Genomic DNA, 26,901 nt, shown 5'->3' on the forward strand with positions numbered 1-26,901 from the left:
ATTGGACCTAGCAGATGCGTACTTGCAAATACCTGTGGACGAAGAATCCCAGCGCGTCTTGGTGGTAAACACGCATCTTGGCTTGTATCGCTTCAAAAGACTGCCATTCGGGTGTGCATCCGCCCCTGCTTTATTTCAGCAATATTTACAAACTATTTGTGCGTCGGTCCCTACTGCTGCGAACTATCTGGACGATATTGTGCTCTCAGGAAAGACAGAAGCCGAACATTTGCAGAATCTCCGGACGTTATTTCAGGTCTTGCGTCGGAATGGTCTTCGCTTGAGGAAGGACAAATGTGTGTTTTTGCTCGTGACTTACCGTACCTGGGCCATGTCATAAACGCCCAAGGTATACATCCGAGTCCAGAGCACCTTCGTGCCATTCAGGACTTGCCGTCACCGCAGAACTTAAAACAGCTACAGGGTGTGCTGGGTCAGGTAAATTATTATCACCGATTTGTGCGCAATGCTTCTTCCATTTCAGCTCCGCTTCATCGCTTACGCCGTAAAGGTGTTCCGTTCGTCTGGACGACGGAATGCGAACACGCATTTCGCCAGTTGAAATCGGCGTTACTTTCAAATACTTGCCTTACGCCATTCGATCCCCGAAAACCCCTTTTGTTGATGGTCGATGCATCGGATTTCGGGATCGGTGCTGTGCTTGCGCACAAGGATGGCTCGCATGATCGCCCTATTGCCTTTGCGTCCAAATTGCTCTCATCTGCGCAAAGAACTTATTCACAAATAGAGAAGGAAGCTTTGGCTCTTGTGTTTGGTGTTACCAAGTTTCATGACTTCTTGTATGGTCGTCACTTTACAATCATCACCGACCACAAACCTTTGACATCGCTTTTTCATCCGAACAAGCCTGTGCCTCCACGTACAGCGCAGAAATTCATTCGCTGGTCACTTTTTCTCTCGCAGTACCGCTACGATATCTTGTATCGGTCCACTGCTAAGCACGGAAACGCTGATGCGTTGTCCCGTTTGCCTGTTGCTGAGGATAAAGCATTCGATTCTTCCGAACTTGCTTGCATGTTCATTGATTCGGAAGCCGATGACGTGGTCGCATCGTTTCCGATTGATTTTCGTCGTGTAGCTACTGCCACAGCTGCTGACCCTGTCCTTGCTTCCGTTTTGCGTTTTGTTGCTTCGCAATGGCCCTTGTCAAAGTCACGGATCGAGGATCCTTTGGTTCGCCGTTTTTTTGCTCACAAGGAGAGACTTTTTGTCCGACGTGGTGTTTTGTTGTTGCGTTCCGATAATGATCAATCCCGAGTCGTGGTCCCACGTTCGTTACAGTCCTCTGTCTTACGGCTTCTTCACCAAGGACGTTGGGGTATAGTGCGAACGAAACAACTTGCTCGACAGCACTGTACTTGGTTCGGAATCGATGCTGCGATTGCGAATATGTGCTCCTCTTGCGTGGCGTGTGCCGAACAACAATCCGCACCGCCGCGGAAATTCTTTGCTTGGCCGAAAGCCACTTCCCCTTGGCAACGCTTGCACATCGATTTTGCTGGTCCATTCTGGAATGCTCGATGGTTGGTTGTGGTCGATGCTTTCAGTAATTTTCCTTTTGTTGTCCGGATGTCTTCCACGACGTCTTCTGCCACAATCCAAGCCTTGTCTGCTATCTTTTGCATTGAGGGTCTTCCGCAGACTATTGTTTCCGACAATGGCCCACAATTCATGTCCGCAGAATTTCAGTCGTTCTGCAAGGCCAATGGTATTCAACATCTGACATCCGCGCCGTTTTCGCCTCAGTCAAACGGTGCCGCTGAACGATTGGTCCGGACTTTCAAGTCACAGATGTTGAAGTTGAAAGAGTCGCATTCTCGGGAGGACGCTTTGTTGCTCTTTTTGTCCTCATATCGCTCTCAGCCCCGCGATGGTCGCTCGCCGGCTGAATTGCTCCATGGTCGTCCTCATCGAACTCTGATGTCTTTGCTGCATCCGCCACATCAGGTTCCTGTGCAGCGGCAGACTCCTGCTTTTGCTCCTGGCGACGTTGTCTATTATCGCAACTATCGCGGTTCACAGCGTTGGCTCGCAGGGCGCATTCTTCGCTGCCTCGGCCGCGCGATGTATTTGGTTTTGGGGGCCTCTGGTGAGGTGCGTCGGCATCTCAATCAGCTGCGCCTCTGTCGTCGCCTGGGTTCTGCCGCTCCCCGTCTGCTTTCAGCGACGGAGCCGTCAGGTCAGCGCCCTGGGGACCCATCTACTGGCTCGCCTCATCCCCAGGTGTTACCGACGATGCCTTCCATTTTGCCTCATGGCGTCGCGCCGCCGCAGCCGCCGCCGGCGCCGCCAGCAGCGGACGCTTCGCTGCAGCCGCCTCGCGCCTCCCTGGGTCACGCGCCGCCGCTTGCTTCCCGTGACCAGCCGTCCTCCGCCATGGACCTCTTGCCCGCTCCGGACCAGATGTCGTCTTCGCCCGTCGGGTGCTCCGACCACATGGAGGTCGACCCCGCGGCTCCTCTTATATCATTACGTGCGCATACACCTCATGTTGACGTGCACCCTGGACTAGGTTTGCAGGCGTTTCCTAGCTCCCCTCGGACCGAATGGCCGGGTGCGGGTGGCACAGCCTCGCCTGTTGTTAGGCTCCCCACCTCATCGCATACGTCAACATGGGGTCCTCCCCACGGCGGGCGGAAGCCTTATCTCACGACCGTTCGCCGATTTGCGGGGGAGGAATGTGGTGTCACCGCTAGACACCACACTTGCTAGGTGGTAACTTAAATCGGCCGCGGTCCTGTAGTACATGTCGGACCCGCGTGTCGCCACTGTGTACTCGCAATCCTAGCGCCACCACATGGCAGGTCACAAGACACGGACATGACCTCGCCCCAGTTGTACGGACGACATAGCTTGCGACTAGACCTATCAAGTATTCCTCTCATTTGCCGAGAGACAGATTAAATAGCCTTCAGCTAGTCCATCGCTACTACCTAGCAAGGCGCCATGTGTATCATTGCTAATTGCTTACTACTATGCAAGAGATGTATTTCAACAAGAACAAGACTACATTAAAGTTAAGTATATTAAAATCTCTCTTCTTTTCTTTATAGTTTTCATCCAGTCTCCTGTTTCAGAATTTACGCCCGTCTGCGTTAGTTTCGCGTGCACCTAGCCACTCATTGTGTCGAGACCTTAGGGAATCGACACAACAGCTTCCACCTTTCGCCCGAAAGCCCATGATTATACCGTTTTGGACGACGGATAAATTGCTCCGTTTCCGCATTATGACAACGATCGCACTATCATCCGCGTCCCGCCAGCACTCTTTATACAGGGTGTCGGAAATTCCTGTTACAAACTTCTAAAAGTTGAGTGCACAATATTTTGAATAGCAGCCCATGTTAGGAACCGTACAGTTTCCATTCTATGACAGTTTCAATTCAGATGTTTAACTCATTCATTTCTGCCTGAGGAATTAACTTAGGGGTGACGGAGTACAGTTATTATGTAACAATTCGAAAAGAGAGACAAAGAAACATTCTTTTATCACTTAAGCACATTTGTTTGTATTAACATTAGAACATTACATGTTGACGTTTTTCCGAAACAAAAAGACTCCAGCATACCGCACGTACAGAAGAATACTGATGCATTACGTCTACAACATCGGGTCGATGTTGTGACCGCCGAGGTTGATACAGACGTTGTACCTACGAAGCATGCTCTGGTACACACTCTCTATCCCACGTGGTGTCTCTTCAATTTCTAGTGAAGCAGCCAGAACAGGTGCCTGCAGATCTTCCTCTGTCTCTACAGAGTCTCTTAAATTAAACTTTGTAAGGCAGACGTTGAGTGACATCAGGTGACCGTCTGACGTAGTACGCGTCGTTCTGTGTACTCTATTGCATACGAGCACAAGCAGATCTGAGACTTTTCTCTTTCCCTCAGCAGACATGGTCGGCATTCAAAATATTTAGTACTCACTTCCCTCTTCAAGTCCTAGAATTCTGGAACAGGAATTTTCGAACGCCCTATACGGGGTGTTACAAAAATGTACGGCCAAACTCTCAGGAAACATTCCTCAAACACAAAGAAAGAAAATATGTTATGTGGACATGTGTCCGGAAACGCTTACTTTCCATGTTAGAGCTCATTTTATTACTTCTCTTCAAATCACATTTATCATGGAATGGAAACACACAGCAACTGAACGTACCAGCGTGACTTCAAACACTTTGTTACAGGAAATGTTCAAAATGTCCTCCGTTAGCGAGGATACATGCATCCACCCTCCGTCGCATGGAATCCCTGATGCGCTGATGCAGCCCTGGAGAATGGCGTATTGTATCACAGCCGTCCACAATACGAGCACGAAGGGTCTCTACATTTGGTACCGCTTTCAAATGCCCCCATAAATGAAAGTCAAGAGGGTTGAGGTCAGGAGAGCGTGGAGGCCATGGAATTGGTCCGCTTCTACCAATCCATCGGTCACCGAATCTGTTGTTGAGAAGCGTACGAACACTTCGACTGAAATGTGCAGGAGCTCCATCGTGCATTAACCACAAAAAAAATGGTTCAAATGGCTCTGAGCACTATGGGACTCAACTGCTGAGGTCATTAGTCCCCTAGAACTTAGAACTAGTTAAACCTAACTAACCTAAGGACATCACACACATCCATGCCCGAGGCAGGATTCGAACCTGCGACCGTAGCGGTCTCGCGGTTCATTAACCACATGTTGTGTCGTACTTGTAAAGGCACATGTTCTAGCAGCACAGGTAGAATATCCCCTATGAAATCATGATAACGTGCTCCATTGAGCGTAGGTGGAAGAATATGGGGCCCAATCAAGACATCACGAACAATGCCTGCCCAAACGTTCACAGAAAATCTGTGTTGATGACGTGATTGCACAATTGTGTGCGGATTCTCGTCAGCCCACACATGTGGCGATGAATCGAGGAAGTACAGTACATACAGACGAAACTAAAATGAGCTCTAACATGTAAATTAAGTGTTTCCAGACACATGTCCACATAACATCTTTTCTTTATTTGTGTGTGAGGAATGTTTCCTGAAAGTTTGGCCGTACCTTTTTGTAACACCCTGTATACGCCCCACTGCTAGTGCTCCCACCTGCCACCTGCAGTTTGACGTAGAGCATATGCCGTGCTCCCATTAACGTGACCGACCGTTTATTACACATCAGTGATCCTTGTAGACTGTCATCGTAATTGTTCTCCAAGCGGAAACAAAAGGTTTACGGCGTTCGATAAAGATCGTGTAGTTGTTTGTACACAGATAAAGTATGTGGCCTGCGGTTGCGGCACAGATAAGATACTCGGTGTGTCGGTTGCTACAATGGTAATATTGGTGTCGACTGACGGTGATTTTAGCACAGATGCGGAGCGGCAGTGGTCGCTATGCGGGTGTGCTGCGCGGAGACCCCGCAAGTGCGGCGGCGGGCCGGCTTTTTGTACGGCAAGGTCGCGGAAACCTCACGTTTTCCCTTTCTCCGCGGCGGCGGCGGCGGCGGCGGCAGCGGCGGCGCCGGAGCAGGGTCTGCGGCAGCGGCGCTTTCACTGCCAGTTGACATGCGGCCACGCGCGCTCGCACCTGCCATGGGCTGATGGCTGCTGCCGCCGCCGTCCAGGACCCGGAGCTCGCCTTCCGCTTCTACGACAGGTGGAGGAGGCGCAACGAGGCGCTGGCCCGCCGCTGGCTCAACGAGCCTCTCTGCCAGGAGGGGCAGCCGCCTGCCATCTTCCACAGCCTGCACTGCAAGATCCAGCTGCTGCGACAGGAGATTGTGCGTACACCTCTCATCTGCTCTCCTCCTAAGATAAGTGAACTGTGTTCGAACCCAGTTTAAAAGTTCCGAGCTTCGCTTTTTTGTGTTGTCGCTGTATGTGGTACTAGCCCGGTGCTACCAATGTAGGTCGGTAGGGAAGCGGCTTCGTGCAGTAAGCAGCCTCGCCTGTCCTGTTGAATCTAGATCGTAACACGGAAACGTTAGTGTGTAAGACACAGTGCATATCGCATCTTTTTTTAGCTATACGTCACTTCTCAGTCAGTCATCAAAATGATAATGAGCGTTTTCTGTGACCTCTACATTCTTTTTTATATGCGTTAACGAATTACCTATCGAAAATGCTGCTTCTATGGCACACGACACTGGCTTTTGTACGTTAATGCAGCAGCAACTGTCATTTCGAAAACCGTGTCTGATAAGGACGAATGTATTGCCTTAGCAGTATATTTCCAATATTAATAACTTTGTTTTCCCCGAGGTAAGCTAGACAAATAGCAATAACGAAGAATGCAAAGCAAACGTAATGTTTTAATTCCTAAGACTCAAGATGAGCAGCGAGTCTACAATTCTAAATGACGCCGACGGTTTTATCATAATGCTTTTTGCTTGAATCTTCATCATCCTAGTGTACTTGTCTCTGTCATCGGCACGCCCTCTTGTTCAGTTGAAGTGGACTGTGTGGGGTGTCTAGGGACACACACAATGAATTCTAATCTAGGTCAGCCTAGCTTGCGAGAAGATGCCAAGGTCTGAGGAAGTGCGCGAAACAGCCTTCACGCGGCTGGATTGCTGTTGCTTGCAGGCTCCCACACACTAACTTCATGCAATATAGGCTCTATTTGCAAGGCGGGATATTGTCCTCACGGAAATATTTCACATCGTTGCCTGTATTAGTTACGGTAGTAAGCAACCTTTCCGTCTCAATTCGAGCGTGGTCAGCCAACTGAAAGGAGTGTGTGTAACCACCATCTGGCAGTAGGAAAAAACAACAGATATTAATAATGTTGTCCTTAAGTACACGACATCGATCGAAAATGCGATAATTGGAGTGGCTCATGTCCCAGAAAACTGATCTTCTTTTTCAGTGTTAATATGTTTATGGGAAGTATCCCTCCCACCACATTTACAATATTACTGCAAAGAGAGACGTAAATCTGTATGCGAACGTCTATTCTTTGTATACACTACTGGAAAGCAAACTCTCTATAAGGGTTTCTTCTTTTATCGCGATATAATGCTGCAGCTGTAGCTGGGGTATGCGCCTGTTTTCTATGCGAATGGAGGAATAAATCGGTTGTAAACTGTTCGAGAAACCACATCGGCACCGTGATGAGCTTACGGGAAAACACGTTAGTCGGAGCAGGATTCGGACCACATATCTCCCAATTAGGGGAGCAGCCCTTTAGCGCTGCGCCATGTCGCTTTGTTGCCCGCCATTTACTCGGCCTTGCCAGCCAGATCTGAAAATGTTACTTCTGGGTCGCCTTTGGCGGCAGACAGTGACGTAGCGTTTCCGCATTCTCCGGACAGTCTGCACTGCGCAACAGGAGCCGCCGCTACGCAACGTCTCAGCGGATCACTGCCGCTGACACGGTTCCCAGTCCTGTCTCAGCTGCGCTTCGGTACTATTGTCGTAACCTGGCACAAAATTTTACAATTGTCTGTCTGTCTCTTCCATTATTGAAATGTGCCCGACATGACTTATCACAGATAAATCTGCTTTAGTAGTTGTCAACGAAATTGCAGTAGGTAGCTCTTATTACATTCCCTGTACGATTCGTAAGCGCTGTGTTTGCACACTGCTTGGCAGACCAGTTCAGATTACTGTCTCGAGGAAACGGCATAAGCAGAGTCAGGAAACAATTCTAAGGACGTTGAAAGTTCGTCTCTGAAGCAAATGAGAAAGCAGACTGAAAAATATGCTAACAAATTTGTTTCTAAAATGACAAATACACTTCGTCTACACGGAAAACAAAGAAATTAGTCAGAAAAATCTAGTCTGATGATCATCCGTAATCATCTTTCATGAATCTCTAATACGATTTTAAGTATATTAACGGCTTGTGTACAAAACATTTGTTCAGTCATGACTCCATCATTTGCGATACGACCGAGTGCGAGAACAATAATTTTTTTTTTTTTTTGCTCAGATCGTGCACTTCAAGACGCATGGACAGAAAGGTTTATTTTCAGTGCACTTATTGTATTTTAACATGAAACAGGATTCATTGAACGATACACTGTGAAAATACATTACATGCACTGATGATAAGGCGGTAAACCCTCGATAGCTGACTAGTCTAATAAAACTAATGACAAGCGATTGTGGTGCAACAAAAAAATCAAATGGCTCTGAGCACTATGGGACTTAACTTCTCAGGTCATCAGTCCCCTAGAACTTAGAATTACTTAAACCTAACTAACCTAAGGACAGCACACACATCCATGCCCGAGGTAGGATTCGAACCTGCGACCGTAGCGGTCGCGCGGTTCCAGACTGTAGCGCCTAGAACCGCTCGGCCACCCCGACCGGCCCGTGGTACAACAGTTCTGGTTTAATGAAAAACTTGTATATATGACTTGTTAATGAGACAAGGAAGTCTCCACCCTGGCACCGAGAGAGAAGTTACAGTGGCTAAGACTATGATTGGGCTGCCTACAACCAGCGATCCCGATTTCAGTTTCTGTGGGTCCCTACATCCTTTCAGAAGAATACTGTGATGGTTCAAATGGCTCTGAGCACTATGGGACTTAACTTCTCAGGTCATCAGCCCCCTAGAACTTAGAATTACTTAAACCTAACTAACCTAAGGACATCAAACACATCCATGCCCGAGGCAGGATTCGAACCTGCGACCGTAGCGGTCGTGCGGTTCCAGACTGTAGCGCCTAGAGCCGCTAGGCCACTCCGGCCGGCAATACTGTGATGATACCTTCCGAAATATCGCGGCTGATTTGCTACTCATACATGTCCTATCTGAGTTCGTGCTCCATCTCTAATAACATTGACATCGATGAACTTTAAACTCTACTCTTCCTTCCTTTGAAGCATATTTTGTAGATCAGCTTGTCACAAGCAAGTGCTAGTAGGTCATAAACGCTACTGTTTTGAAATTTGTGTTACGTTCCTATGGGAGCAAACTGCTTAGGTCATCGGCCCCTATAAACGCTACTGTTCCAAAGGTTGTGGCGGAAATGAATATACTCGAATAGTTCTGAATAGCAATGTCTATAAATAAAGCACTAAGAGAGAGAAACATTACTGCTACCGTAACAAACTGTTCCGGTTGCCGGCCGGAGTGGCCGAGCTGTTCTAGGCGCTTCAGTCTGGAACCACGCGACCGCTACGGTCGCAGGTTCAAATCCTGCCTCGGGCGTGGATGTGTGTGATGTCCTTAGGTTAGTTAGGTTTAAACAGTTCTATATTCTAGGGGAGTGATGACCTCAGATGTTAAGTCCCATAGCGCTCAGAGCCATTTTGATCCGTTCCGGTTCGGAAAGTTGTTTACTGCGTTATTTTTTCAATCTTTAGTAAGTTTAAGACCACCATAAAATGTTTAACAGTCAGCATGGTTCATTTTAACAGCAAACTAATCTTGGTAAGCCACCTTCTTCGGCAGAGAAATTTAAAACTCAAAAATGGATGCGCGTACTGTCCTTCTTTCTATTGTTAAGTCTATGAATTCTTCGTTGTTGCATGTTCTTATCTGGAAATAACCAGCAAAAATTGTTAATGTAAATTTTTGTTATTCACAGGATCACGATATTTACGGAACGTGGTACTGATTGCTTTAATCGGTATGAAAACAGAAAAAAGCAATTAGAAATTATTCGGATTTTAGTCACTATTTAATTTATTAGTTTCTCGTATTTGGAAAGATGCTTGGAGTTTAGGATCTCGTCGGCGTTGAGGTTTTTTGAGAACAGAGAATTTGCGCATATGAATAAGGATGAGTATTGAAGTGATTTTCACCTGTTTCAGAAAAATTCGCAGCATTTACCTGAATTAATTTAGGGGAAATCACAGATAACCTGAATTTGGACTGCCGGATTGTTCGATAACTCGAGTGTAGCGATCTCAGCGTAGTATGTTCCTAAGCGTGCTAAATGTCTCCCGATACTGTAAGCACCTTATCACCACAGACGCGGAAGCATATAAAGGATATTGCCTCACACGGCGGAAGTCTTATCTTAGCTCTTTGAAGCATGGTGTTCTGTTAACAATGGAACCTAAATCGGTGAAAGCTGCGTAAAAAATGAAATTTTGATGGAAATCAGACTAATTAGTTCTTATGCTTTCCGTTATTTTGCTACGGAGCTGAACCGTAACAGCTGAGGCGGCTGTCGTTTGTTCTCAGGCGTTGCACAAGTCAGCTGTGACCTTTCCAAACACCGGGAACACTGTTGGAACGGAACCCAAGACGCATACGCTGCTATTCCTTTGCTGGAAAAGTCAGCATAGCTCTGTCTCCTTGCTTGTACAAACTCTTGTAGTCGGAATTACGTCTTTAAATAATGAACTTGTCACAGCCATAATGAATAGTCGGTGACTTTCTTTTAGATGTGCGTTTACTATTCGCAGAATATTTATCTCTTTTGCGTTAGTTCGAAAAATGCGCCATAAATATATGCCAAAGGATTCATGATAAAATCTCACAAAGAGCAAAAATTTGCAAAAACGCATAATTTCTTATTTCTTTACATTACAAAAAGTATATGGCTAATGCAGCACAAAGCGCATCACACAGACCTGAACTAACGATCAGTTCGTTACACTGCAACTCGAAAAACTGTATAAAGACAGTAACTGACGTAGAGTTGCGCTATTTTAATATTTCGATTATCAGTGTGAGAAAATGAGAAGTCGATGTCTTTATTTTCGAGAACTTGCAGAGCTCTGCACTATTACTAATTTCTCTGATTTTTGCTGTTGGGAAGAACATTTTGAAGGTGCAATAAATCTACTAAAGAGACTGCCTACACTATGCTTGTCCGTCTTCTTCTGAGTATTGCTGCACGGTATGGATTTTACGAGTACCAGATAAAATTGACGGAGGACTCGAAAAAGTTCAAGGAAGGGTAGCTCGTTTTATATCACCACAGAATATGGGGCAGTGTGTCAGAGATATGATAAGCGAGTTTGGTGGCAATCATTAAAACGAAAGCGTTTTTCGTTGCGGCGAAATATTTTTCCATAAATTTTAATCAATTATTTTCTCTTCCGAATGTCAAAATATTTTGTTGACTTCCACCTGCAGAGGGATAAAATAAGAGTAACCAGAGCTCTTAAGGAAACATTCAGTTTTCCCTCGTGCCGTTCGAGAGTGGAACGGTACAGAAATAATCTGAAAGTGGTTCCATGCACCTTCTGCCAAACACTTAAGTGTGAACTGCAGGGTAATCATATTGTTATATATGTAAATGAAGGGAGAAGGCATGTAAGAACTCTGGAATGTATGACAATGTGTAATTTCCATGACATTTGGTCTAATATAGGAACGATTGGTCTTTCGATAACAACGTACTCCCTAGATTTATACTATCGCAAACATCTTTTTGTTAAAAAATCAAACAGATGTCTTTAAACATCCAGTACGTATTAGGCGAATAACAAGTTTCCTCTAGCGTACGACAAGAATGCTACCAGATACTGACACTGTAAGCTACTAAGCTTGCTCTTCTGTATGGTTGAGTCAGCTGACTTTCCTCAGCCTGATACGGCAGGGTATGCTTCAAGTCTCATCGAATGCTGAGAACTGCAGGCCACCACGTGTTTTTTTTTTTTTCACACGTCCCTCTTGTGACATTTTATTCGGCGTTCGACTCAACAGGCTCTTCAGAGGAGCACCATAGACACACGACGACACAAGCTAACTCTTCTTTCACAAGCATTAAAAATCACACACACTCACAGACCAAATTTTACTAAAACATGTTATCGTTGTCCTCTCTCATTATGCGGTAAGCTCACAAGACTCCACATACTCATTGTTGGTCTGCACACTTAAAACAACCATGAATAGATGATTTTGTCACGTTCCCCAACAGATGAATATACGAAATGATTTTGCTAAATGGGAACAAACGGCGGAGGTTCGAAGTCTCCCTCGGGCATGTGTGTGTGTGTGTGTGTGTGTGTGTGTGTGTGTGTGTGTGTGTGTGTGTGTTGTTCTTAGCATAAGTTAGTTGAAGTTAGTTTAAGTAGTGTGTAAGTCTAGGGACCGATGACCTCAGCAGTTTGGTCCCTTAGGAATTCACACACATTTGAATATCTTCTCAACGACGGTTTCCTGCAGTTTGTCCCCATTTAGCAAAATCATCCTGTAGAGTTAGTTAATTGATGTAGAACGACTACGTTTGCGGGCTACTGATACGTGAATTGTTTGTATGTTTGTTTACACTTCGCAACCCAGTGTACAGTGTGTGCCGGGTGTTATAGTATTATCACCATCCATTTCCTGTTCGATTCGCGGATGACACGCGCTATGAGAGACTGTCCATACCCCGCTCTATGAGCTCGGATGTCTATATTTTTTTAGCGTCGTCGTCATTAAGCAAGATTTATGGTGAAGAAAATAGACTATCTCTTGACTCGTTTTAGATTTTGTAAATCTCTCTGCGTTGCTCGTCGACGTACTTGCGGCGCCTCCTATTAGAAGTTTGTTGAGCACGCATGTGACAATCCCACACTGACTAAACAAATCTGTGACGAATCATGCAGCCCTTCTTTGAATCTGTTCTATCTCTTCCATTAACCCAACTTGGTAAGTGACTCATACCGACAAACTATACTCGTGAACTGGTTGAATGTTGGTTTTCCATCACTTTTCTCTCATCCATGAATTATACTTCCTCATAATTCTCCCAATAAATCTGAGTCTGACTATTGTCTTTCTCATGGATAAATTTAAGTGGTAGTTTCACGTCATATTGTTTCTGACTGATGCTTCTAGATAAACTATCTGATCAAAAGTATCCGGGCACTCCTATTTAATTTAGAATTGACCACTAGATGTCACGAGAGACGGGCCAGCCAGCAGAAAAAGAGGCAGCGAGTATTTCATTGTCAGTAGAGAAGCAATAACAGCGGAATCGGTCTTCTAGGAGAGCTCAGTGACTTAGAACGTGGATTGCTGATTGGATTTCACCTGAGTAACAAATCTATCAGGAACATTTCAAACCTTCTAAAGCTGCCCAGTTCGATTGTTGGTAATGTTACTATGAAGTGGAAACCCGATGCAACGACCACAGCTGAACCAAGACCAGGAAGACTTCATATACTGTGGAACACGGATTGTCGAGCATTGCAGAGAGTGACTGTAAAAAATCGGATGACATCAGCGGAATGAATCACTCGTGAGTCCCACAGCGCTACCAGCTAGCAAGATGACTGTGCGTAGTTAAAAATAATTGGCTACAATGCTCGAGCAGTTCCTCATAAGCCACACATTTCTCATGTCAGTGCTAAGCAACGCTTGAGGTGGTGTAAAGAGCTGCCTCACTGGACAGTGGGCACCTAGCAACGTGTGATTTGGAGCTATGAATCACACTATACACTGTAGCAATCATGTGGAAGGGTCTGGATTTGGTGAATGCCTGGAGATCACACGTAGACCTGTGGTCATGTGTAGTGGCAGCAGTCAAATATGAGGATGTGATTTCATTTTTGTTCTTAATAAAACTCTAAATGCTCAGAGATATGAATACTTTTTTACAGCATTGTGTACTGTGTACACTAGAGGAACAGTTCGGAGACGATGATTGTATCAGCAGTGCAATGCACCCTGTCATAAAGCGGCATATGTGAGGCAATGGTCTATGGACATTAAAATTCCTGAATTGGTCTGCCCTGACCAGAGTCCAGATCTGAACTCAGTGTAACACTAATTTTAATTTTAATAATCAACAGCCTCAGTTGCAGCGTACCTAGAACCTACCTAGCTTTCATTCGGGATAACCCAACCTTCTTCAGAATAACAGTAACTACCGTTTATCCGTAGTGGACATCGTCAAGCTAAAACTACATATCCATTAACTTTCGTCAGACTGTAAAAACTTATCTGAAACTGCCTCGGCCCCACTTCGCAGTTTCAGATAAGTTTTTACAGTCTGACGAAAGTTAATGGTTTTGTAGTTTTAGTTTGACGATGTGCACTATGGATAAACGGTAGTTACTGTTATTCTGAAGAAGGTTTTATTATCCCGACTGAAACCTAGGTAAATTCTAAATAAACGGTGCAACTGAGGCTGTTAATTATTAAAATTAAAATTAATATTTATGCAGTTGCTGACAGGGCCGCGAAATGTTGAAAATATTCAGTGTAACACCTTTGGGATGAGTTAGAACGTCGACTTCTTTCCAGATCCCAGCGTCCAACATCAGTATTATCTGTAGTTTCCGCTCTTATGGAAGAATGTGCTACCATTCCTACACAGACATTCAGACATCTCATGGAAAGTGTCCCCAGCAAAGTTCAAGCCATCATAAAGATGGAGGGTGGACACGCCCCATGTTAATGTGTCCCAATACTTTTGATAATATAGTGTACTTAACGTTTGTGGCTGACTCAAGTCAGTTACTACTACAAGTGGTCAAACGATATAGTACCTTTTCGTCTGTTTATACGCATTATATTTTATTTGTTTGTGTTTAGCGTCAGCTGCCAATATTTACACCAGATGTTAATAATTTGCAAGTCTATATTTTGTAAAAAGTTCTGACTCTGTCACATCTACGTACACAACTGCGTCCTCCGCAAAGAGCCTCAGTGCTACAGACGTTACTCGCCGGGCCACTGACATAAACAAAGTGATCAGCAGCGTTCTTGTCCATCTGTCTTCAGGTACGCCGGACGCCACATACCTTTCTGACGATGTTTCCCTTGGTTCGGGGACAGACATTTGAACCTCAGCATATATAAGTGTAACATAGTCGTCGTGCTTGTGGGAACTCTTGTGCCTCTGTCCCGTATCGGCGCAGGGTCGACATGGCTATTCACGGATTTGGCATGGTTACTTTAAGGAGTGGTCGGGCGCGCTTCCCATTGCTACCCCATGACCATTCAGGACGGAATTCGTGATCCTCAACTGTCTGCAAGTAGTGTTCTTCGTTTAAAACTGAGCGAAACTGTTCTAAATGTTTGCAATCGTGTAACTGGAGTAGGACTTACGTACCAGGCTAGTATTCACGTAGTGGGATGTAGGAAACAGTCTAAAAACCACATCTAGGTAGGCCGTTACACCGACCCTTGTCATTAATCCAACCAGCGGATTCGATTAGGGGCAGGCGCACCTTCCCATGCCGGAAACAGTGCTTTAACACGCCCAGCTATCCGGACGGTTCAACCAACCCCACCTGTAACAACTGTATAATATCTGGGGGTACTGTCCAGAGCTAACTAACATGGAACGACCACATTAAGCTAATTGTAGGAAAAGAACATTCCAGATTGAGATTCATTAGAAAGATCCTAAGGAAATGCAATTGACAAGCTCACAAAATTGTTATTCGATCGATTTTTTAGTGTTACCCTGCAATCTGGAACACTTACCAGGCATAATTAATAGAGGAAATCGAGAAAGTGGAAAGAAGAGCGGCACGTTTTGTCACGGATTCGTGTAATAAGCATGAGAACATGACGTTGATGCTCATCAAACTCCTGTGCGAGACGTTACAAGACGGACGCTATACATCACCGAGAGATTTACTGCAAAAATTCAGTGAGGGATCGTTGCAATAAGAGTCAGACATCATCTATTTCCTTCTGCGCTCGTGTCGTGAAATGACTACGACGGGAAAATCAGATCAATCGTTCTTCGTGTGCATCATTTGTAAGTGGAAGAGGGAATAACGTAAACCATAGTGGTACCAGAAGTACCCTCTGCCACACACAATAAGATGGCTTATGGGATACAGATAAGCTGTAGATTTCCTTCCAGGCGGAACTCAACACGTCGTTCTTAACGAAACAAGATCGATAGATAGGAAGGTAACGTGAGGAGTATACCAAGGAAGTGCGACAGGGCCGTAAGTGTTTACAAAATTTACAAATAATAATACGGTCGTGTGGATGAATGGCCAGGTGTAAGTCTTTCAATTGAACACCACTTCGGCAAATTGTGTATACCTAATCTGCCCATTTAACCAACCGAGGAAAGTGGACCTACCGTTTAATGTGGAATCCAACCCTCATGTCGTTTCTGGCGACTGCACACGTCGTCGAGAGACGAAGACTAGATTAAGGGCAGACTGAAAATTTTCGTAGTCCGGCCGGGAATCGAGCCCGTGGCCTGTCGGTTTCCCGATACAAGCTTCACCACTATACCGCCGGGCTCAACGGTATATATAAATGATCTAGTGGATAACGTCGGAAGCTCTATAAGGCTGTCCGCAGATCATGCTATTGTCTCTAAGGAGGTAGCAGCGCCAGAGGACTGTAACGAATAGCTGGAAGACTTGTAGAGGATCAATGATGGGTGCAAGGGCTGGCAATTCACCCTCAAAGTAAATAACTGTATTTCTAACACACTGCGCACAAAGAGGCGAAGAAATTCACGACTTTTCGAGTACGTTCTTGGCAACAAATCACTGTAAGCAGTATCTACCGTAAAGCACTTAGGGGCGACCATCCGGAACAACCTAAAATGGACTACATAAAACAAATTGTAAGAAAAGTAGATACCAAGCCTAGATTCATTAAGATAACCTTAAGAAAATGTAATTTATCCACGAAGAAAGTGGATTATGAAACACTTACTCGACAGATTTTTGAGCACTGCCGATCAGTCTTGTAAACTGACAGGTTTGGATTAATGGAAGAGATAGAGGAAGTCAAACAAAGAGAGATGCGTTTCGTCACGGGATCGTTTAGTGGGCGCAAGAGCATTACGGAAACGCTCAACAAACTATAGTGGCAGATGGTACAAGAGAGGCGTTGTGGATCACAGAGAGGTTCACTGTTGAAATTCCGAGAGATAACGTTCTGGGAAGAGACAGACAGCATATTACTTCCTCCCACGTTTATCTCACGAAATGACCATATCGAGAAAATACAATAAATTAGAGCTAGTACGGAGGTTTATCAACAATCATTCCTCTCAAACTCCTTTCGCAAATGGAACAGGAAAGGGGTAAACAGATATCGGTGCAACAAGTAACCTGTCCCACGCACCGCAAGGTGGTTTGTGTGTGTAGATGTAGATATAGATGCAAAGAGGCCTATTTGAGTGGGTACTAGAATTAAATCGATCTAAAACTGTTTAGTCTGATACTCTAAGTACCTAAGTCAGTAACATGGACTTAAGCTGGCTGAACTACACTCCTGGAAATGGAAAAAAGAACACATTGACACCGGTGTGTCAGACCCACCATACTTGCTCCGGACACTGCGAGAGGGCTGTATAAGCAATGATCACACGCACGCCACAGCGGACACACCAGGAACCGCGGTGTTGGCCGTCGAATGGCGCTAGCTGCGCAGCATTTGTGCACCGCCGCCGTCAGTGTCAGCCAGTTTGCCGTGGCATACGGAGCTCCATCGCAGTCTTTAACACTGGTAGCATGCCGCGACAGCGTGGACGTGAACCGTATGTGCAGTTGACGGACTTTGAGCGAGGGCGTATAGTGGGCATGCGGGAGGCCGGGTGGACGTACCGCCGAATTGCTCAACACGTGGGGCGTGAGGTCTCCACAGTACATCGATGTTGTCGCCAGTGGTCGGCGGAAGGTGCACGTGCCCGTCGACCTGGGACCGGACCGCAGCGACGCACGGATGCACGCCAAGACCGTAGGATCCTACGCAGTGCCGTAGGGGACCGCACCGCCACTTCCCAGCAGATTAGGGACACTGTTGCTCCTGGGGTATCGGCGAGGACCATTCGCAACCGTCTCCATGAAGCTGGGCTACGGTCCCGCACACCGTTAGGCCGTCTTCCGCTCACGCCCCAACATCGTGCAGCCCGCCTCCAGTGGTGTCGCGACAGGCGTGAATGGAGGGACGAATGGAGACGTGTCGTCTTCAGCGATGAGAGTCGCTTCTGCCTTGGTGCCAATGATGGTCGTATGCGTGTTTGGCGCCGTGCAGGTGAGCGCCACAATCAGGACTGCATACGACCGAGGCACACAGGGCCAACACCCGGCATCATGGTGTGGGGAGCGATCTCCTACACTGGCCGTACACCACTGGTGATCGTCGAGGGGACACTGAATAGTGCACGGTACATCCAAACCGTCATCGAACCCATCGTTCTACCATTCCTAGACCGGCAAGGGAACTTGCTGTTCCAACAGGACAATGCACGTCCGCATGTATCCCGTGCCACCCAACGTGCTCTTGAAGGTGTAAGTCAACTACCCTGGCCAGCAAGATCTCCGGATCTGTCCCCCATTGAGCATGTTTGGGACTGGATGAAGCGTCGTCTCACGCGGTCTGCACGTCCGGCACGAACGCTGGTCCAACTGAGGCGCCAGGTGGAAATGGCATGGCAAGCCGTTCCACAGGACTACATCCAGCATCTCTACGATCGTCTCCATGGGAGAATAGCAGCCTGCATTGCTGCGAAAGGTGGATATACACTGTACTAGTGCCGACATTGTGCATGCTCTGTTGCCTGTGTCTATGTGCCTGTGGTTCTGTCAGTGTGATCATGTGATGTATCTGACCCCAGGAATGTGTCAATAAAGTTTCCCCTTCCTGGGACAATGAATTCACGGTGTTCTTATTTCAATTTCCAGGAGTGTATTATACACGATTTTTATCACGCGACATTAACGTTCTTAAAGTAGACGTACGATAAGAAATACTAAAAAGTATTACTCAATATACATTTAAAAACAGTTTCTATTCACTTGCATACGATTAAAATGACTGAACTAAAGCTCTATACAAACTAAACACAGCCGCTGCTCTGCCGTTGACTGGCGATCATTCGTCAGTGACTGAAGCACTACTTATGGGTACATCTTTGACGGTTACAGATTACTAAATAGCACAGTGGTTCAAACTTAATAAAAGTGAACATGATACATTTCCCAGAAATATCTTTCGCTACTAACGTCTCTCTTGGTAGCTGTACACACCTCTGTCGTCTCCAATCTTTAATCATGGCGAACAAACAGGAAGAAATCAATACGTAAGACGACAATGCTCGTTCACACAGACCGTGTCTGGTCAATATTTGGAGGAAAACTGGGATGTCCAGCACGATCCTTATTATTATTTTACTTAAGATGTTTCAGACACACTTGGCCGAGAGTTTGCTACGCTTACCGCCATTTCTCGCAGCGAATTTAAAGTGGGAATGCGAATGTTTATCCCGGTAACAAAAGTCGTATTCTATGCAATTATCTGATATGCTGTAGGAATCACTCTCACTTATTGATTTTTATTTTAATCTGCAGAATCTTTTGACAACGATTAGTCCGTGATTTTGGAAATCTGCAACTCGATCTCGCCACAATTAAATTTGGCAAACCATTTTAAGTCTCGTATTACATAAAAGAACATTTACTACAAATATAAAATGTCTTGTGTGTCACAGAGATTATTCTGTCCTTTTTGAACCAAGATATCAAGATATCAGTGCCAAGCACGCCGCAACGAAATTGATGTCTGTGAAATGCATTCTTAACCGAAGCGCAAGCAATTTCTCGCCTTTCAGATAATAACAGAAACATGAAACAAGAGCCTATAGTAGCTTGAATAATGGCACGAGCTACTTTCCTACGTCACAGTAATTCACTGGCGGGATTAGTGATTGACATGAACCAGCAGGTTTCGTGAGAATTTTAGCTTGAAAGGAAATACAGGACGAAAGCAGCTAAAACAAGGAGGAACATGAGCAACTGTCAACTACATTACACACACTGGGGAGCGAAAATTGCCTTATTCTGGGATTCAGCATTAAATCCTGAAGATAGGGGGTGACCTTACCAGTCACGTCGTTTATTTTTTTCAAATGTGTTTTCTTTTAATTCCTTAAGTAAATCATAAGTTTCACGAGTTCCTTAGAAGTATAGTGCGTTGGGTTACGCATTACACAAGTAACTGTGGTGGCTTCCACAGCTCAGGAACCGCAGTCAGCTTGTTGCTGCCTACATCACGCTTTTACATTCAGCCGGGGGCATGGGAAAGCTGTCACCCGCGTGGATGTTTGCTCACCCATTGGCATGTAGTACAGCGTAGTACCTCAAATTTGGAGCCTAATTACTTTCGTCTTAATAAAGATTTATCATTGTTCGCAAATGGCCCCTAACTGGAAAGTAAGAGAGAATCGCTGACTGCCTTACCTACTGTATGTATTGCTTACATTTTCGTGGAATTTAATTTTAAATTTATCAAAAATTGAATAAATTCTGTGCTTCAAAAACGGTCGAGTGTAACAGGAAACGCATGACGAGCTTGTCTGAGAGCTGGAGTAAGTCTGTGAGCGTCTAGAGCTCAACGAAGCCGAGGTAGCGCGTCGTGCATAGCGTATTACCTTGTAAATTATAAGTTTGTTGAAAGAAGGGAGGAAATTTTTTTCAGATGTCGCAGCACTCGTGTGTGGTTTGGCATTGTCTTGCTGAAGGAGTGGGTGCTCCATATGTGGAGGAACTCTACGAATTCGAAACTCAGTTACAGCAAGCTGTTTCTCACTTCTCGAGGAGGAGGAGATTAGTGTTTAACGTCCCATCGACAACGAGGTCATTAGAGACGGAGCACAAGCTCGGGTTAGGGAAGGATGGGGAAGGAAATCGGCCGTGCCCTTTCAAAGTAACCATCCCGGCATTTGCCTGAAGTGATATAGGGAAATCACGGAAAACCTAAATCAGGATGGCCGGACGCGGGATTGAACCGTCGTCCTTCCGAATGCGAGTCCAGTGTGCTAACCACTGCGCCACCTCGCTCGGTCACTTCTCGACATAGTTACGTTACACACCGCTATGTTACACACTACAGTTCGGAACCATCTACTAGCAGAGTGCTGTAGATATGTAGTCATGAAGAATAAAGATGCAGAATGTTAATAACCTATGTTTTATTTAAAAAACTTTAAGAGTTTTCACTAAAGAAATTTGGAGGCATTACTTTCCAGCACGCACCATATTATTTTAGCTTTGGGATGCGACTGGTGGACGGATTTACAAATTTTCCAGTGTATCACAGATATTTGAGAGTGTGCATTAGAAGCAGCTCCACTTTAGTAAAAAATGTGATGATAGCTTCCCGAATTTTCGTGAGGAACTTTGCCTGACTGTAAGTTATTGAAGTCATATTTATGAAAGGTATATTGTCGATGTGGTGTCCTCTTTGTAAGAAACTGAGGGACAAAGATCCAGGAAGGAGGTCGAGATGAACGCGTCGCTGATTGGCGAGATTCGTACGTGATGAATGTTTCGCCTGACAGAATGCTGTCATACGTATCCGCGAGACTTAATTTCATAGCACAGCCTACATATGGGTAACGATCAGTTTCATCTGTGAGAAGCAGACTGATCAAGTTAATTACTGCACTGACAGACACAGGACAAGAAAAACACTCGCAAAATGAATGCGACCACTGCTGACAAAATTTTCGTTTACATTGCATATTTGGAACATGGGATGTACTCAAGTATGACTACTTTTTGATGATCGAGCACCACTTCTGTAAGAATCAGCATGGATTCTGCGAGCACCGGTCGTGAATCTAAGCTATTTATTTTCCCTAACTAGATATACAAAGCTGTAGATGTCATAATCAAGTGGTGCTGTGTTAATTCACTTCCACAAAACCTTTGATAGAGTTCCCCTTTACTGCCTAATAAGGAAAATACGCTGCACGTAATACCAGAGAACTGCATGCAGGAAGAACCGATCTGTAGGAAACTGGGGCAAAGACCAACAGCTGTTCGTCAACATAAGCAGATTTAATGTAATGCAAATAAATGGCGCCAAAGGCCCACTACTGATTAACTGCACAATAAAAGTCAGGTACATTCCAGAGGAAGTTTAACAGTAAAATTATGATGATATTTCACAGAACGGATGTTTGCAAGTTTCTAAGGACCATTATTTCAATCTCCATTGTCACAAATTAGTGTGTCATTACAAAATCTGCTCTTAAAGTATGCTTTTTATTTTCATGCTACCAATAATATGAACTTCACAGTAACATCATGCAGTTCTTGTGCAGTTCCTTCAGACATCCTTAGCCAAAAGAGTGAACAGATCTGAGGGCGCTGTAGGTTGCTGATAATGAAGCTAAGCCAGCACCGCAGCCCTGTATTTAAGGTCACTTTAGATTGGTTCTGTTAAATTACAGTTTGGCGGATTGCATCTTACTTGAAAGAGATGATACCGTTTGTGACAGTTACAACGAAAGTCTCAGTAACGAAATCAGCTACGTAAAATTTTGTCCCACGTCACTTTACACCATCTCACATGTGTCCTGTGTTCGCATGAATCCCAAAAATAGGTAATCTTCTGACGAGAATTCCTCATTCTAGACTATTTTGGGCAGTTGTTAGTTAGAAACAAACTTGTAAGGAAGTGATTTCAATTCTGAAGGTATTGACAAGTTTCCTTTTGCAGGCATGCTAAAAAAAAAACAGGCAAAGGAACATAAATAAAATATTAACTCGAAGACGGAGTTAATGTTCCTTTCTTCGTAAAGATTTTGTCTATAGAGTAATCACTGGAAATGATTACCCTCAGGTCAGAACAAGTTCTGCGTTCATTAGGTGTATCTAGTGACAACTTTCAACATTTTAACATTTTCTCTACACATACATCACGACTAGAACATGGCTGCAGATAAAGTACGATGGCTGTTCGTTTATTAAGGTCCAATCGGTCACGAAATGGAAACCACACTAAAAATGCAATGAAACTTTGCACAGATGTATTGGGCAGTGTCTACAGCGTGCCCGTCGATCGCGTCACGTCGCTCTTTTCAGTTCTGAGCGCACAGTAAGCACGTAAAGATGTCTAGAAAATAGTTTCTCCCTCCAAGTATGAGTACCTGCTGAGAGATTTCTCCTGATTTCTTGAAGCCCAAATGTCGTCATGGATTTCCTTCAACATGGCAACCCTCGGTCGCACAATGCAGGAACAATGAAGACGCTCCTGCAACGTTTTCAATGAGAAGCGTTTGATCACCCGCCATACAGCTCGTACTTAGCTCCCTCTGATTTTCAGCTCCGCTCACATGAACCACTGGCTATGAAGACAGTATTTTGGAACAAATAACAAACTGCGGATCAGTGTAGAGAACTGGCGGAAAGCACAGACGGCTACCTTCTATAACGAGAGTATTGGAAAGTTGATACAATACTACGATAAATGTCTAAGTCGGAGCGGCGACTATCTAGAGAAGTATCTGGAAGGTGTAGCAAACTGCTGTAAATAAAACATTTTTTATTTTCACTGTGATTTCAGTTCACGACCGACCGGACCTTAATAAATGAATAGCCCTCATACTTACAAGAAACTAACGCCGTCTTCATATAGGTCTTACCTAAATATCGTCATAAATACTCTCAGAAATAACAACTGCGCGTTTCATTTTAAAGCTAGCAGATCTACATTTTGTGTTTTCCAGAATGCAGCGAAACATGGGTCACAATGTGGCCAACTCTTGTTGAAATAGCGCGTATTAAACTTTCACTTTTACGTCACACGCTAAAAGAGAAATGTCTATTCATCCTTGATTCCATGACGAAATTATATGTATTCCTTAGCATCGACAATTAGGAAATCTCTGTTTGTTTCTGTAAGTGACTTATAAAGCTCGTACAATGTTTTGGGAAGCATTTTGTAGAATGACTAAATTAATGTACAGCTGCTAAACAAACATGCAGACCTCTCATTCCTAAGACAAGCAGACGTGAATTATTGTCTCATTAGTCGACGCGACAAATATTGCTATTGTCGTTGTTATTTTCTTTCTTACAGAGAGAGTAGTTGCACGACAAAAGTTTTGAAAAAACTCTTCCTCGTTAGGTGTACTTGAATCTTCGATCTTTTGTTTCGAATTCTACCGATGCACTGACAACAAAGTCGTTAAATGTTGGTTTAAGGATACAGAGTGTCCAGCAGCTTAGATTTTGATTCTCTTAAAAAGACAGTTCAGAATTAATGGGTTCTTAAAACCTTTGTAATGATAATGGTATCTTACCATTCAATGTAAGCTTCCACGACCGGTAATTACATTCTTGTTAATTTTACTTATACGAACGTTAGGCTGTGGTCTAAGTCATAGCTCTGTGCCTAAAGTTTCGTCTCCTAATGTTGAAGACATCCTCAAAAACTGTAAGGACTTCATTAGATGCTTTTCGAAAGCAAACAAGCTTCTTCTTCTTCTCTGGCTTGCGCCTTGTCCGGCAGTTTTCGCAGGGTCGGCATTGTTACAATCGGAGTTGGCATGGTTAATTTGAAGAGGTGGCCGGATGCCCTTCCTGCCGCCACCTCATACCCCCCGGGATGGAATCAGCGTACGCCAGCTGTCTGCGTTTGGTGTAAATCATGAAATAGTACGATAGTACGAACGTGTTGCAAATGTCTGCGAGTCGTGTAACTGAGGCGGAACGTGGGGACCAGCTCGGTATTCACCTAGTGGAATGTGGAAAACCGCCTGAAAACCACATCCAGGCTGGCCAGGACACCGGTCCTCGTCGTTAATCCGCCGGGCGGATTCGATCCGGGGCCGGCGCGCCTACCCGAGTCCAGGAAGCAGCGCATTAGTGCTCTCCGAAAGCAAATAAACTCATTTATACGTATAAAGAGTTTCTCTTGCATATGATGTTACAATGTTAGCCATTAAGTCTCATGTAAAACAATACATATACACACATGATAAAAGTTTTGCATCATCCCGACATGTCGCCGTAGCCGAGCGGTTCTAGGGGCTTCAGTCTGGAACCGAGCGACCGCTACGGTCACAGGTTCGAATCCTGCCTCGGGCATTGATGTGTGTGATGTCCTCAGGTTAGTTAGGTTTAAATAGCTCTAAGTTCTAGGGGACTGATGACCTCAAATGTTAAGTCCCATAGTGTTCAGAGCCGTTTGAACCATTCTGGACCGACATGTCGTGAAGGTGTTTTGCTATTGAGACTGTTCCTGTGCCGACTGGAAGGTCACCCCTGAAGTTCTTTGTAAACATACACACACTTATCGGAGCGTTACCTACAGGTAAAACGGTGCATTCGAAGGGACTGCAGCATTTCAGTTGAAACTGAAGCACCAAACTTCTGCGAAACAGCATAGTGAACATCCATCAAATCATGAAGGACAACTGTGACCAATGATCGGGTTCGCATCATCACGTTACGCGCGGAAAACTTGTCAACCAGGGAAGTTGCTCGACATGTGCACAAGAGTCAAAGTGATGTGGTGCGAACATTGAGTTGGTTCCAATTGACAGATAGTGTTAAGGACTTACACCACACAGGCCGTCCACGTTCGACAGGTGAACAGGATGATCGATATTTACGACTTCTGAATCAAATAAACTGTGGGTTGCGTGCTCCAGAACCTAATTTGGCGTTCGAAGAGGCTGCAGGACGTCTTGTATCAAGCTGTTAGAAGACGATTGCATGATGCGAATCTTTATTGCCGAAGACCATGGAGAGTATGACGTCGTACATCACTGCAACATGGACTCCGTTGCAGATGGCCAAGAAATCATGCAGAATGGACACACCAGGATTGACGTCGGGTGTTATTTACGGACGGAACTCCGATGTGTTTGTAACCTGATATTCGCAGAAAATGTGTTTGGAGATAACCCGGTAATATCGAACGCTTCCAACACTGTGTCTCACATGTGCAACAAAGTGGTAGTGGAGTGATGTTCTCGGGTGGCATCACATGTGGCAACCGTACATCTCTCGTGGTTGTTTATGGCAATCTCACTGCACTACTTTACAAGGAAGATATTCTGCAACCAACATTTCGGTGAAGATTTCATCTTGATGGATCATAACTCAAGTGCTCATCGAGCTGTTCTCGTGAACAAATTCCTTCAGCATGCTAGGATCGCCAGAATGGAGTGACCTGCCTGTTCCCCAGACATGAACCCAATAGAACATGTGAGGGCTCGATTAAAACTAGCTATTTTTGGATATCGTCAATGACCAAGCGTCGTTGAAGTGTGGGACTGTTTGGACCTTTATGATCTCATCGATGGTATGACACGGCAGATTCAAGCCTGCATCCGAGCAAGGGGACCACGTTTTGACGTTGCTCTGGAGTGCTGTGAAAATTCCCCCATGGGAAACAGACGATTTTGTCAATGTAAAAAGTTTTTTTTTTTTCATTTGGTAATCTGAACACATTGCAAATAAATATATGCACATGCTTCAAAGCCAATTTTTGTCTTCTGTTCAATGAATTTCGAAATGAAAGTTAGCCAGTTCTTCTAAGGAGTGAACTCTGTAAGATACTACCTAGCACGTATGGCACCATCGATATTGTCTTTATTGTACTGGGTTGTTGAACGAACTTTCGATGTTCGAACTGAATTGCCTACAAGCTATTCTGTAGGAATAAGAGCAGGTCAGACGATAAGATGTCAACAACCTAATCATAATGACTACAAAAACGACAAAATTTCGTCTACCTGCCAGGAAGAACGAAAGGAAAAACATTGACGTGGACATAACCGCCACAGTAAAACTAAAGTGAGATTGAAAACCGAATTTACTAAAGATGTTAGCTATGCTCTTGACTCTTCCTTACCAAAGCTGCCACATTGTTCTTCGTATTTCTGGAATTTTTGTGCCTGTACACCCGTCCTGTAGTTACGACGTCACCGTAATTGACGTGGAGTACTTTCGTTTGCGCCGCCAACCTGAAAATTATGTATGCCACGTTCTGTCTATTTTCATATGAATCTTTTGATATATTTTGGTTTTGAGGATGGCATGGCAATCAGTCCGACGTTAATAAATGCAGGTGTGACCCACGACCAGAAAAACACGCCTAGGCTGGCGAACGAACCAAAGCAACGGTCACTAATCCGGCTGTGCACTTTCTCTTAGTCAAAGCTAACGCTACACTCATTACGCTGTGGCATCAGGCGTGTCATCATTATTGGTTTGTTGCACACGAAATATCAGATACCTGGTTAAAGCTTCAGAAAGTCGGATGGTACTAGCCAATGTG

General features: G+C 44.8%; 1 protein-coding gene across 1 annotated transcript in view; it reads left to right on the forward strand.

The window, feature by feature from the left end:
* Positions 1–5,509: 5,509 nt before the first annotated feature.
* Positions 5,510–26,901, forward strand: part of LOC126248464 (uncharacterized) — a 73,052-nt gene continuing 51,660 nt past the window's right edge. Inside the window, exon 1 of the mRNA XM_049949469.1 lies at positions 5,510–5,773. Within this exon, the coding sequence (XP_049805426.1) occupies positions 5,594–5,773 (180 nt within the window). The 5' untranslated portion in view covers positions 5,510–5,593. The remainder of the gene's footprint in view (positions 5,774–26,901) is intronic.

The sequence above is a fragment of the Schistocerca nitens genome, chromosome 3, assembly GCF_023898315.1.
Source record: "Schistocerca nitens isolate TAMUIC-IGC-003100 chromosome 3, iqSchNite1.1, whole genome shotgun sequence".
In the NCBI taxonomy this organism is placed as follows: domain Eukaryota; kingdom Metazoa; phylum Arthropoda; class Insecta; order Orthoptera; family Acrididae; genus Schistocerca; species Schistocerca nitens.